General features: G+C 35.7%; 2 protein-coding genes across 3 annotated transcripts; one reads left to right on the top strand and one right to left on the bottom strand.

Annotated features, from left to right (window-relative positions):
- Positions 1–1,446: 1,446 nt before the first annotated feature.
- On the top strand, positions 1,447–4,376 carry LOC121757182 (SH3 domain-containing protein 2-like). Its single transcript, XM_042152697.1, has 10 exons — positions 1,447–1,541; positions 2,091–2,210; positions 2,343–2,412; positions 2,495–2,646; positions 2,942–3,043; positions 3,144–3,344; positions 3,422–3,484; positions 3,578–3,730; positions 3,806–3,880; positions 3,965–4,376. The coding sequence occupies exons 2-10, from the start codon at positions 2,136–2,138 to the stop codon at positions 4,079–4,081; spliced, it is 1,008 nt and encodes a 335-aa protein (XP_042008631.1). The 5' UTR covers positions 1,447–1,541; positions 2,091–2,135; the 3' UTR covers positions 4,082–4,376.
- A 6,913-nt stretch (positions 4,377–11,289) lies between these two features.
- On the bottom strand, positions 11,290–12,836 carry LOC121757106 (B-box zinc finger protein 21-like). Of its 2 annotated transcripts, XM_042152594.1 has the most exons (3): positions 12,327–12,834; positions 11,937–12,254; positions 11,290–11,859 (listed from the first exon to the last, which is right to left on the bottom strand). In XM_042152594.1, exons 1-3 carry the CDS (start codon positions 12,510–12,512, stop codon positions 11,497–11,499), a joined length of 867 nt encoding a protein of 288 aa, XP_042008528.1. In that variant the 5' UTR covers positions 12,513–12,834; the 3' UTR covers positions 11,290–11,496. The 2 variants fall into 2 exon arrangements, with proteins under 2 accessions (XP_042008528.1, XP_042008527.1); XM_042152593.1 differs by having other exon boundaries at positions 11,937–12,836.
- Between the last annotated feature and the right edge of the window lie 837 nt (positions 12,837–13,673).

Below are 13,673 nucleotides of genomic sequence, written 5' to 3'. Positions count from 1 at the left end.
TATTTTTTTCCTCAACCTCTTTTGGTCATGATGGCTAAGATAAAGTTTTACATATTTTAGGTGCATGCCCAAAACTACAAGGTTTTTTGGAAATGAAATGAAAAACGGCGTCAAAGAAAGTAACAGTTCTTTTCTTTAGGATTTTTTTTTAACTTTTAGATAAAAGCTCCTGAAAAATCTTAGCCTAGAATTATTGTAATTTCAGAAATGGTGGAATTGGCTAATTGATTATTTGGAGGTTTTCCAATTTTTCCCAACTATTTAATTTTTTCATTTTGGTTTCGAAATTTGAAGTCAATCATGGCCATGGGCGACAGAATAGGCACAGTTTCAAATAATTTCAAAACTCCTCCAACACTACTGCCATTACTCTCTCTCTCTCTCTCTCTCTCGAATAATGAAATGGAAGCCATCAGAAAACGGAGAAGGATCCTCTGCTGTGGTTAAAACCACAGCAGCCCATGCTGTGCCACAAAACGCAGATGTTTTCTAATGAAACGGCAGCAAACATTTAATATTCAAATAATTCAATTCATCCCACCACCACCTACCCCCTACTCCCTACCCCTTACCCGTACCCACCTCCCCACGTTTTCTATTAATCCAATAGTATTTTGTTTGGATGCGGCAAATATTTGATTTATTCATTTCATCTCCCACAATAAGTTGATAAACGATTCATTTAATCTCCACTTAACTTTATTTTTTTAATAATTGGTAGGAAACTTGGCATGAACTATTTCTTTTAATTTATTTACTTTTTTTGTAACAAATTCTATTGAATTCTTTTCATAATTATACTAGTATTTTTAGTTATATTTCTTATTGAATTCATTCACATTAATATAATTTTTTGTTACACTCGCCATTGAACCCTTTGTAATCATTTTCTTAATATTTCGTATTCATTAATTATTTTTGTAAATTGAGTATACAATGATTGAGTTTCAATAACATGCATTTGATTTACAAGTAAATAACTTTTTGGCTAGTCATTTTAATTTTCTCATTTTGATAATTAAATTTAAGGTGTTTTTTACTAAATAAATAAATAAAAGAATACCATAAAAAAAGAATAAAAATATTAAGTAAAAGAAGTAAATTTCTGTTAAACCATAACATACACTTTTTTCTTTTAATATTTTTTTATGGAACATCTTTTTATTTTTAATAATAAAGTATAATTTAAATATTAAAATGAATTATAACTTAAAAAATCAGAAAAACAAACATTTATACCTAAACTACTGTATAACTAAGAAAACCTAATAAAGAATTAAAGAATTTAGTGTTTAAGTATATATTCAAACAAAATGTAAATGAATTCATAGAAGACGTGGGGTAGTGGTAGGGGGCAAGGGGTAAGGGGGTGGTGGGATGAATTGAATTATTTGAATATTAAATGTTTGCTGCCGTTTCATTAGAAAACATCTGCGTTTTGTGGCACAGCATGGGCTGCTGTGGTTTTAACCACAGCAGAGGATCCTTCTCCCAGAAAACAGGCGACGAAGCTCAGAGAACAAGTTGCCAAGCAGCAGCAGGCACACATTCCTCTCTCACTCTGCAAAATTTGCATTCTCATTAGTATTTTAAATCTGTTATACTTGCTACTACTACTTGCTCTGTGAATTTGAATGTTGTTTGTGTATTTCTTTACATATTTGTAATTTGAATGTTCTTCTTTTAATTGCATTTGAAATTTTCCTGAATTAGTTTTTGATTTTAGTCTTGTGCTTAGAGTTTCTTTGCTTGTCTGGATTAGTCATTTAAGCTTTTTAACCTCCCTTTCCTAAACTCTACTTAGGACTACCAGCAATAGCCCCTTGATGAACTCTGTTTTAATTTGGTAAATGATTTAGTTTTACACCTAAATAAATGAATTTTGAATGTTTTCCAATGTGCATTGGAAAAAATTAGCAATAATTTTGCAGTTATGTAAGGTGTCAATATATATGTCTTTCTGCTTCTTTATATAGTTTAATGTCAAAGTATCTGCTTTAATTATAAAATACCTCTTTTTACTGAAAAAATGCTCTGTGTTTTCTGATGTTTCTTGTTATTTGGGGGTTTGGTGTGTGTATTTTCTTTAGGCCGTTCTCAGACAATTCTCTGGTAAAGTAAATGGTTCAGACAACATGGCATCTGATGAAGCTGAACTCCAGCAGCATCAGAAGTTGGAGAAGCTGTACATATCCACTCGAGCTGCCAAGGTTATCCTTCATGTCACCTGTGCTCGGTCACATTCTTATGGACTCTGCCTCTGTTAATTACTACACTATATTAGTTATCTATTTGACTAACATTGATGTTTTTGTTGTTCAAAATTGTTTGGTGCTTGCCAGCATTTACAAAGAGACATAGTTCGAGGCGTAGAGGGTCATATAGTAACTGGATCCAAGCAGGTCGAAATTGGTAGGTTTCTCCCATTTTTTCGGTGATTTTGCTCCATGAAATGTAATGCATAATCTTCCTTAAAAGAGTTTAATCCTTGCAGGTACCAAGCTGTCAGAAGATAGTAAAAAATATAGTAGTGAGAACACATGTACTAGTGGGGGTACTCTCTCTAAAGTGGCACTAAGTTTTAGTAGTGCTCGTGCTCAAATGGAAAAAGAACATGACTGTTATCTTAGAACACTTGGAACACAGGTTTTTTCTCTCTCTTTTTCCTATTGCCCTGTCGTTTTCATATTGTTGCTTGTAAAGAAGTTGTTGAATGTTTTGTAAATGGAATATGTTGAATAAACTGTTGTGACACCCATCAGTATATCAATCCTGTATTTGCATGAGACATCAGTTCTCGTAAAAGATAACATAAGATTAATGGGTGTTTTGCCTTGTTTATTCCAAACAACGGTTCTTGCTCAAGCCTTGTATTTATTGTCCAAGTAATAATTTTCACTGTTACCATTTGTATATGTTAATTTGATTAACCTTGCTGCAGGTTACAGAGCCGTTAAGGGCGATGGTAGTGGGATCTGCACTAGAAGATGCTCGACATCTTGCACAGCGATACGATAGAGTGAGACAGGAGGTTGAAGCTCAGGTAACAACTTCTGTTGAATGTGATTCAGTTATACATCAAAGCAATAGAGCACCAAAATATTGGGACTATCTCAACGTTTTATTTCTTTTGACCTAGCCAGGCCATTGAGGTTGCCAGGTGCCATGCTAGGGTGAGGGAAACAAACAATAGTTCGGATATTACGTTAAAGCTAGAAGCTGCTGAAATGAAGCTTAATGAGCTGAAGTCGAATATGGTTACCTTGGGTAAAGAAGCAACATCTGCAATGGCTGCTGTGGAACACCAACAGCAGAGGTTAACTCTCCAGCGGCTTATAGCCATGGTAATGCCAACTCTTTGCCAAACCTAACTTCTAGAAACAAGCGTTTTCGACTTCTCACCAAATGCTTATTTACCAAGGTTGAAGCCGAGCGGAGTTATCATCAGCATGTACTACAGATACTCGATCAGCTTGAACAGGAGGTGATGTCCCACTGAGAGAATGTCTCTTTCACACACAATCACATAAAACAATTTTGCACGCGACTCAGTATGTATAGATCGTGACACGTGCAGATGCTGTCTGCCCGTCAGCAAACCGAAGTTTTTCCAAATCCAGCTCGAGATACAAGAAGCAATCCGGCCCCTGCATATAATGAGGGTGAAAATCTATCTGCCTCTAAGCCATATGATGGGTCATTTGATGGCACGGAGTACTTCTTAGGCGAGGTATGATTGACCACTATGTAGCTACATCATAACCTTAAATGTTTGTTGTTGTTGAATTTACCCTTCATATTGAAGGTCATCCAACCCTACCAAGCTGAGTCTGATGTAGAGTTGACATTAGCCCTCGGTGACTATGTTGTCGTTCGAAAGGTCTGTTTTACCGTATCCAAAACTGTACTCCTATTTTCTGAACCTAGCTAGGAGGAAAATTTAGTATCTTGTGTTTCTTTGCAGGTGACCAACCATGGTTGGGCAGAAGGTGAATGCAAAGGTGAGGCCGGGTGGTTCCCATTCGAGTTCGTTGAGAGACGGGACCGTGTCCTTGCAAGCAAAGTAGCTGAAGTATTTTAAGATTTGAATCCATTCCTTGGCTTTGCATGGTTCTTTCATTGACATGAAGCCATTTAACTAAGGAAAAATTGATGGATATTTAGCTGATTTGTGTTATTGTAGGGCAGGTGACACTATAATTTAAGATGGAAATGACTAAAGTTAGGATTTGAGTTTGCCAACATACAATATGTGTAGAGTTTGTATGATCTAAGAAATTTAGGAGTATGTTAGTAAATGTTGCTTCGTAATCAAATTAGTGTGGACCCATATTGAGCTTTCTTTTATTGTTGTTTGCTGATTTGGACGTTTGGTGTGAAAAGTAGCAGCACAAATATAATCTGATTTACTGTTTTATGTAGTCTTAAGGAGAGGATAAAGATTGGTTACAGCCTTACAGGTATCAAGAGGGCTGGGTCCGCTCAGCCCAGCCCGGCACATACCCATGTCTGTAATCAATTGATAACGAATATTGATAATTACAATTTAATCTGCACCACTAATTTTTATAAATTGGTAGTCCAGATTATGTCATGTTGAATTTATTTTTGAATTTGTTTATTAACAGAAGGGTAGAATAGTTAGCTCCCCCAGCTCCCATTCCCACCCGCTATTGATATGGTATGTATATGCTGTTGACATGGTGTGTGCATATTATTGATATGGTATGTGTAAGTTGTTGACATGATTGTGCATGCCGTTGACATGACCCTGGATATCGAAAATTGTTGTCATGATGTGCCCCGCTTAGGGCTGGCAAATCGTGCGGATTGGGTCGTTATCGGGACAACCTGATAATGACCCAACCCAATAAGGTCTAACCTGAACCCGACCTGTTAAGGAAACTGTAAATCCGAACACGAACCCGACCTGCTACCTTCAAATCCGAACACGACCCGCACCCGACACGAACCCGTTATCGACACGATATAATATGGGTTGAAACGACACGATAACAACCCGAACCTGATATTACACGATTAAAACCTAATATTACACGATTAAGCCTTAATTTTTAACATAATTCACACAATTAAAATTCATTTTATACTATTTAAATCTAATTTATAAGAAATTAAAAAATTAAAGTAATATATATTTTTTTAAATAATAATATTATTTCTTAATGGGTTACCCGTATCCGACCCGAACCCAACCCGAAACTATCGGGTTCTTAATGGGTCAACCCGATAAGGACACGGATCCAATAAGACTTGACCCCAACCTAATAATTTCGTGCGGATTCATGTCGGATTATCGTGTCGTGTCGAAAATTGCCAGCTCTAGCCCTGCTGTTGACATAGTATGTTCATGTTGTTAACATGGTATGGTATGAACATACAGTTGTCATATTAACATGGCGGTTGACATGAACCTGAATACGAAAATATTGAAAAATTCAAAATATTACCAAATTTTGTCATTGAATACTTATAAAATTATGTATATATTTTTTTAAAAATAATTTAAATCGAGATACTTATTTGATTTTCTAAATTTTGAGATATTTTATAAGAATTAGTTATAATTAGTTGTGGACTACCAATTATACCCCTAGTTGACTTGGAAAATGAAGTTGTCGACATCTATGATTTTTCAGAATACATGGCTGAGATTTAGTTGTACTTATCAATTTAAGCCAAAGTTAGAAACTTAGTAGAACTACACATAAATAACTAATTCATCACTATATTTATGGAACTATTTTTATAAAGATAAATCATTAACAGCTAATCTCTATGCAAATCAAAGTTATTATAGCATGACAGATTCTAGATACACTATTTTTAAAAGAGGAAATTAGTTAACAATTAATCTATATGATTATAGAAATCAAATTTGTTATAGATTTTGATTTAGATTGATTAACTAAATTCAGCTAATAAAATAAAAGAATATTGACATATATATGTGCATAAAATAAATTTATTGAAAGAAATATAGTAAAACTAAGTACTACATAAATGAGATTCTGTCAGACTTGGGATAGGCTTCGAGTGGGCCTGGACCTAGGCTAGTCCTAGGTTTATGAAAAGGCCCAATTGGAGCACGATTAACGTACTCAGCCCAGCCCAAAGCCCGCTCCATTTCATTGATGGGCTGAGCTAGGGATGATGGGTCGCCCTTGCCCATTTGACATCTCTAGTTACATAAATAAAGAAAATTATTTCTTCAGTCACTGATGCAATTCTAGCCGTTGATGCCTATGATGTTGAAATATGTAATCTGTGTTTAAATGACTTCGCATAGCATTTGTGAATCGAGTTGAGGAATCCAATATCGTTTAGCTGGCGAAAAACGCGATTTATTATTTTTCTAGGCTTATTTTTAATTATCTAGTTTTCTTTTTTATTTCTTTTTGTGTAATAGTATTTTCTAACCGCTTATAAATATGAGTGTCTTAACTTTCAATGAATTTTAATTGATTAAGTTATTATATCTTCAAAAACTAGAATTTATCTAAATACTAACTATTTCAATCATTCTTTATACGTTTTTCATTATCACTTTGGCCCATTAGTCATTTTAGATTGTATAGTTGTCAAATTTGAATTCATAATTCATATGAAAAAATCAACTTGCATTATATAATTTAATTTTCATTACTCACTTTAGCCCAGTAGTCATTTTATATTGTATAGCTGTCAAATTATATAATTCATACTTCATACATGAAAAACTCAACTTGTATTATAATTTAATATAAGAATGTAAATAAAACATTTGTATTCTCATGATCTCATCCAGTAATAAAATCGTTTTGCTACATTTATGGTTGACCACATTTTTCTAAAAAATATAGATTTTCATTTGAACCTCTTACTTGTATAGTTGAATATGGCAAAGTCTACAAGAAATTAAGTTAGTCAATTGTTAATAATGTTTTTTTCTCTACGATCTATATCTATAATAATAAAATGTAAAAGGGTGGGAAAATGGTGAAATCATCAAAGCGTAGTTTTGTCATTTTGTTTACTTTTTCAATCAAACTAGGCGAATCACGCGACCAATTGAACATTGACTAAATAATCGGATTAATTAATTACAATGAACACAATTAATTATTGTACAATCTCAATTTATTTCCAGTTAATATATAATCGATTTTGATTCGGTATGTCAATCTACCAATTGAATGCATGCGTTCGTCTATAATATTCGTGAAGGTCTGTGATGCTAGTTATTTGGGCACTTTTTTAAAGAATTTGATGTATTATGATATAAATCGCACTGAATATAAATAACAGCAAATACACCCGTGTATTGAATATGATATAAATCGCACTGAATATAATTAATTGCACTAAGAAGATTAAAACTTCGTCCCCCTCTAGAAGCTGAACTCGGGTACGTCTTCATCCAACAAGAGAGATGCATCTATTGCTCCTCGTTCATCGATCACGAATCTCAGTTCACTTTTACTAAAAATAGCAAGTAGGTCACACATTCAACTAACTCATTCTACTTACATTTTTATTTTTCATTACATTTTTCTTCGTATTTCTTAAAACTCGTATCGAACTCATGGCAAACATATATCTCTCCAAATACAAATAAAAATTCTCTCCTTGTTGTGAATGTACGAGGCTTTTCTCATTACTCCACTCGTCATATACATAAACTTATTGCATTTGTTGTATAATTTGTTAAATTTCAAAAAAACAAAAAAAACACCACATATATATAAACCCATGTAAATTTGATTTTATTAGTTTTAAAAAATATATAACAAATTTAATGATTTTATACCATCGAAGAAATAATTTTAAAAAATGGATTTACGGGTTCCCAATAAAATGGGTGGCTCGCACATTAATTACATGAATACTTCAAACACAATTTTTTCGCTGTGTAACCAAATAGTTCAATTTGACAATCTTGATCAAAAAAAAAATTCGGCATGTATTCCCTCTGTCTGAAAAGTACTATGAACATTTGGTTTGATACGAATCTTTGTATAATTTGAGAGATAAATAGTATTGTAAGTAGTGTTAATGGAGAGTGGATTCTACATTATTGGTTGTGCAGTATAATGGTATAAGTTGTTAATAAAATTATATAAAAGGGTAATGTGTTGATTAACTATTGCAAAAGTGATAACTGTCTTAAAAGTCACCAACTTTGCCCGAATTCCGGTTTTTCCCACGACCTTTAAAATTGGCATATAAAGTCACCAACTTTGCCGAGTCGCTGGTATCTCCCAAATTGACCCGACCCTGTGTTTTCCGGCAACTGAGTGTCCTATGTGGCATGCCTGAATGTTGACGTGGACGGCATCGGAAAATCGTAAAACGACGTCGTTTCCTGAGTGTCCAAATTGTGAGTATTCCCGAAATCTAAATTCCACGCTTTCTCTCTGCGCCATTTTCCGGCATATCGCACCTCCGCGGCGACACCATGAAGGAAGAGGAAGAAGACACCATTAATCCTGCCGTCTCCGAGATACAGCAGCAGCTTCACTCCCTCTTGGACTCCATCTCCCGCGTCCAAATCCTCAAGGGCAAATGGTCTCTCATAACCACCAAGCTCACATCTTTACACCACCGCCTCTCTGACCTCTCCACCACCGCCGCCAACAACAATAACCCCCTCTCCTCAAACCTCCTCCACTCCATCTCCGCCACGTGCTCTTCCGCCGCATCACTCTCCTCACTCTGCCACTCCCCCACTAGTTGTCAGTGAAGCTCGACGCCCACACCAATGATCTCCAAGTAATCGTCAACAGCGGCTTGCTCGCTCAAAACGCCGACGTTTCGCCCTCCGCCAGGAGAGCTCCATCCTAGAATCGCTGATGAGCCGGCTGCAGATCGGGTCCACCCAGTCGAAGAGCTCCGTCCTAGAATCGTTGATTGGTTTGTTACAGGAAGACCCTAAGAATTTGCTGATTGCGGTGGCACAGGGGATTATTCCGGTGCTCGTGCGCCTTCTCGAATGCAGCAGTTCCTCCGAATTGAAGGAGAAATCAGTGAGCTCGATCGCCAAAATCTCGACGGAGGATTCAAGCAAGCACGATTTGCTGGCTGAGGGTTTGGTATTGCTGAACAATTTCTCCCGGGGAGGCCGGCCACGACGGACTCCGTGAAGACGTCGGCAACGCCGACCTTTCCGCCTTTGAAATCCGACATTTCCGCCTTTGAAATCGGTGATGTTGACGTAGCCGGAGGTGCCAGCGGCCTCGCCGGAGACTTGGAAGAGGGTGGAGGTGGTGGTGGAGCCCTTGGTGATTTGGTGGAGTTTTTTGGAGCCGAAGTAGTCGGCCTCGTATTTTTTTAATTTTGTTTTTTAAGTTTTTTTATGTTGCACAGTCAGTGATTGTTGCCCATGTCACCGCCACGAGACGCCACATCAATAAAATACGACACGTCAGCTCGCTCTTTTGCCGGAAAAACCTTCATGGGAAATCGGCGATTAAATGCAAAGTTGGTGACTTCATATGCCAATTTTAAAGATCGTGGGAAAAACCGGAATTAGGGCAAAGTTAGTGACTTTTAAGGCGGTTATCTCATTGCAAAATTAGAAAATTCATACTATTTCGATACGAATAGAGTATTTAATTAATTAAATTCACTCTGTGACCAAAAATTTGGAGCCACTATAAAGTTGGACTTGCTCAGAAGACTGGATTTGACTTCAACACGTTAAATTTGCTGAATTAGATATGATCCAAATTGGGCTTTTGAAGCAATTGAAATGATTCTCTTCTTTTCTTAGGCAAATAGCCAAATATTGTAACATGATATTTATGATCATTTTTATTAAAAATAAATAAATTTACAAATTAAATATCAACATAAAAACTGACCGCTTTGACCATTTTCTTGATTTCTATATAAAAAATGTGCGCCAGATATATAGTTGTAGTGATTAGTACTCTACTACTTAATTAGATAACCCACAACATTATGCTAGTTTAACCAAGGGTAATTTCATGGATTCATTCCACGCATTTTAACTATATACAATGATTTTTTTTAAATCTTGAATTTTCTATGTAGTATTATATGCATGATATTTCATCTTAGAGATTTCGGACTAGCTTTAACTTAAGTTGTTTTTTAAGGTTGAAATTTATGGATTCGCATGTTAAATTTCGGCACATGAATCTAGGGATGTAGTTGGTGCAACATTCGATCCAATTGACAAAGACTAAACGAAATTAATGAATGGGAGACTTATTACTACAGCACCCCATAATTTCAAGTTGGTGTCAAATGGTCCCTCAATTTTAGATTAATCCCCTATTTCACTTAATTAGATGGCTAATTCTTCTTTAATCTAATTTAACTGTGTGTGATTATGCTATGGTTCACTGTGTGTATTGCTCACTCCAATAATTGCTCAACATTCACTGTATTTGCACACTATTTGCTGCTGTAAAGAAAGAGCATAAAGTGCGAGACAACACCCCCTTGCAAGGTTGGTGTTCTTCACTACTCGAATCTTATTTAATATATTGATGCTTTTTGGGTAGTAAATCATTATCAATATATATGTGAGCCTTGAAATACTATATAATATACAACGAGATGGGCATAAACTTGATACCCTTGGCATCATCCTTGGTCTAGTAGCTTCCCCACTTTAATTTTAAAGTCAATCTTATCAATTACTAAAATAAATTAAATCACCTATTCTAAGTTTCTAACTGCCTACTTTTATTTTTGGTTCTTCGAGGTTGATGACTATCGTATTTAAATACGAGTAATTTGTACACTGATTATAAATAAATTTTCCCTCATATTTCCTTGCTGTTTTTCTACTTTATCTGTTGATGAATTTTCCAATAAGTATAAAATAATGGTCCATTATCGAGAAGTCATATGTGATAAACTTATATAGGGACGAATTTTATTTATTTTGTTAGAAATAAATATTCAATTAGAATACATACAACTTACCAAGTTCCTATGTGGCAGTTTTGCTGAAATTAGGATAATTATTCGAAGTGGAAAAGAAAAAATCAAGTAAATAAACTTGAAAGAATCCTAGAAGATCACAAGTCAATCTGTCTTTAGCAACATGTAATTGATTCAGTAATCACAAATTCATAATTTCATTCCAGAATGGTTAATTTCATCATCATATCTCCTTAAAAGTCATTTCCCAAAATGGGAAATTTTCATTCTGAACAAACAAGTTTCATATTTTTCTCATGTGAAATTTCAAAGAGAGTAAAATGACAACTTTTATAACTGTACAATCACAAAACATTGAAACAGAAGGCCAACTTAAAGTGAATTGAGCTGTAACTTGTAATATAGTATTAGTAAATGCAAGAAACACAAGAAGATATTTACAATAAAGATAAAACAAAACACTAGAGCCCAAAAATCTGACAAATTGCAACGAGGAAAACTATAGAATACAAAATCCGATTTCAGATCTATGATTTTCCGGTAATGGGTTACAAAAAAGATTGGATTTTTTTGGTAATTTCACCAAAATGTTTTGGATATCTTGTTGAAGGCAGCAGCTGCGGAAGGGCTTATCTGTGGAACAGCAAATGAGTTGTCGACGTCGCTTCTTTTTCTGTTGGATTTGATGCCATTTGTGGAAAATTCAATGAATGAATCTCTGCACCCATTTGCATTAATCCCTACTCCAAAGCCCACATTATTATTATTACTACTATTGACTAGAAAGGATTGATTTGGATTTGGATTTGGATTTTGATTTTGATTTTGGTGCACTTGAACTTGAGGGACCCAAATTCCCAAGTTTTCTGTTGGAAATCCACTCGTACAAATACTGCCGCAGTGGAGATCATCGTCCCAAAATGGCAGCACCAAATCATTTCCCTGAATTAACAAAACAAAAATTAAAAATCGATTCTTGAAAATAAATAGAAGGTGTTCGAATTGAAGTTGCAGCAAACCTTGCAGAAAGGAGAGGGGGAAGGGGTAGAAGAATCTAGAAGGTCCTCCACGTGCCAGCCTGGCAGCGTCTCGATCAAGTATTCCGAAATGCTACTCGTTGTTGAGAAGGGCTCTTGCGCTGCCGGTGTTGGAGTTGTACTTGTACCCTTGGCTTGGGGAGGGGGGGATTCCGGCATGGGAGATGCGGAGAGGGTGACGCCGGTGAGGAGGAACCTGGTGTGTTTCTGCGTGTGTTGGTTGGCTTTGTGGATGGGGACGTCGCACTCTCTGCAAAGAATCGCTCTATCTTCTTGGCAAAAGAGAAACGCGCTTCTCTCCTGCAAAACAAAAATAATTAAGTGAAAAAGTGTGAAAACATGAATGGAAAAGGGGAAATTGAGGAATGAAACCTGGCAGATATCGCAGAGGGGGGAGTGTTTGGGGGAGGGTTGGAGGAGGGAGAAGCGCTGGTGTTTGCCGGCGAGCTTGTTGGCGTGGTGGACACGGTGGTCGCAGGAGGCGCAGAGGGAGGCCTCGTCGGCGGTGCAGTACAGGGATGCCTCGCCCTTGCCGCAGACGTCGCAGAGGATCTTCATCTGATGAATGAGAATTGAGAAGAGAGAGACAGAAGGAAAGTGGGGTGTGGTGTGGAGATAAAGAGACAATCACATAAAACTAAAAGAGGGGAAGTGATGGGGATGGCTGTTTATTTTATATATTCTCCCATTCCTACAATTACTATTGCTATTACTGCAAATCCACATGATTTGTGGTTTGCACACGCTTAGTGCAGTATATAGTGTTCGATTTTAAATCGGCAATAACTTCTATACCAAAAGCTATGGTTAGTGGGAGTCGGAGAGTCTGTTTACAATTTATTGGTCTTGAACTGGAAGAGTATTTATGACTCCATTTCTAACATCGACTGAGTTTAATCCTTGTAGATTAGGAAGAAAATGATGGAATATTTATAGCGCTTTAGTGGGAGCGACTTCAATATAAGGGAATTAACAATAGAGGCCACCAAATATTCCCTTTCGTCCCTAAAAAACAGATAACATTTAAAATGTCACAGGTTTTAATACATAATTGGTAAACTAAGATGAAATCTTAAGAAAAAAGTGATTAGAGTATTGTAGTATAGAATGGGATTCACCTTGTTAGAGAGAAAAAAAATTCTTAAATAAAATTGTTCTATTTTTAAGGGAAATCCTAAAATGACAATTGAAGTCTATTTTTAAAGAAACGGAGGGAGTATCATTTTAATTACTGTTCCAGTTTTTCAGTTCCCATATTAACAATTTTCATTTTAACCGTAATACACTAGTGGAATCAATCAAATTTCAAGTCATAATTCAATATGACAATTTTATCATTTAAAACAAAGAATCTACTTTTATATTATTTAAAATCAGAAAATTTACAAATTGATAAAAAAAAAATCTAATTAAATTCCAATATTTTTTTACCCTGTGGATCATATTTTCATGGCGGATGCGCTCGGCATCAGGCGTCTTAAACATGATCACATCACCTAAAAATTTGATGACTCAAAAAGGTCATTTTGTGTGGGCAGTTGCATTTGATGTTATTGTCGTCTCCTTGTCCTTCCTCTTTGCTACTATATTGCCAATATAACCCGTGGGACGAATTTTCTGCACTCGTTTTAGAAAAATAATTAAAGTGGAGAAAAAGTAAAGTAAGAGAGATAATAATGTAGAGAAAGAGTTATAAATTAAACAAAATAAGAGGAATCA

Source organism: Salvia splendens, chromosome 12 (genome assembly GCF_004379255.2).
Source record: "Salvia splendens isolate huo1 chromosome 12, SspV2, whole genome shotgun sequence".
NCBI lineage: Eukaryota > Viridiplantae > Streptophyta > Magnoliopsida > Lamiales > Lamiaceae > Salvia > Salvia splendens.
Note: the sequence above shows the minus strand (reverse complement) of the source record. Positions and strands in the feature narration are given on the sequence as shown.

Bases quoted from the DNA above. Each gene is read 5' to 3' on its own strand.
- LOC121757182 (XM_042152697.1), top strand. From the start codon at position 2,136: ATGGCATCTGATGAAGCTGAACTCCAGCAGCATCAGAAGTTGGAGAAG. The intron at 2,647-2,941 runs GTTTTTTCTCTC...ACCTTGCTGCAG, and splicing joins TTAGAACACTTGGAACACAG to GTTACAGAGCCGTTAAGGGC. The intron at 3,881-3,964 runs GTCTGTTTTACC...GTTTCTTTGCAG, and splicing joins ACTATGTTGTCGTTCGAAAG to GTGACCAACCATGGTTGGGC.
- LOC121757106 (XM_042152593.1), bottom strand. From the start codon at position 12,512: ATGAAGATCCTCTGCGACGTCTGCGGCAAGGGCGAGGCATCCCTGTAC. The intron at 11,860-11,936 runs GTTTGCTGCAAC...TTGTTAATTCAG, and splicing joins CCCCCTCTCCTTTCTGCAAG to GGAAATGATTTGGTGCTGCC.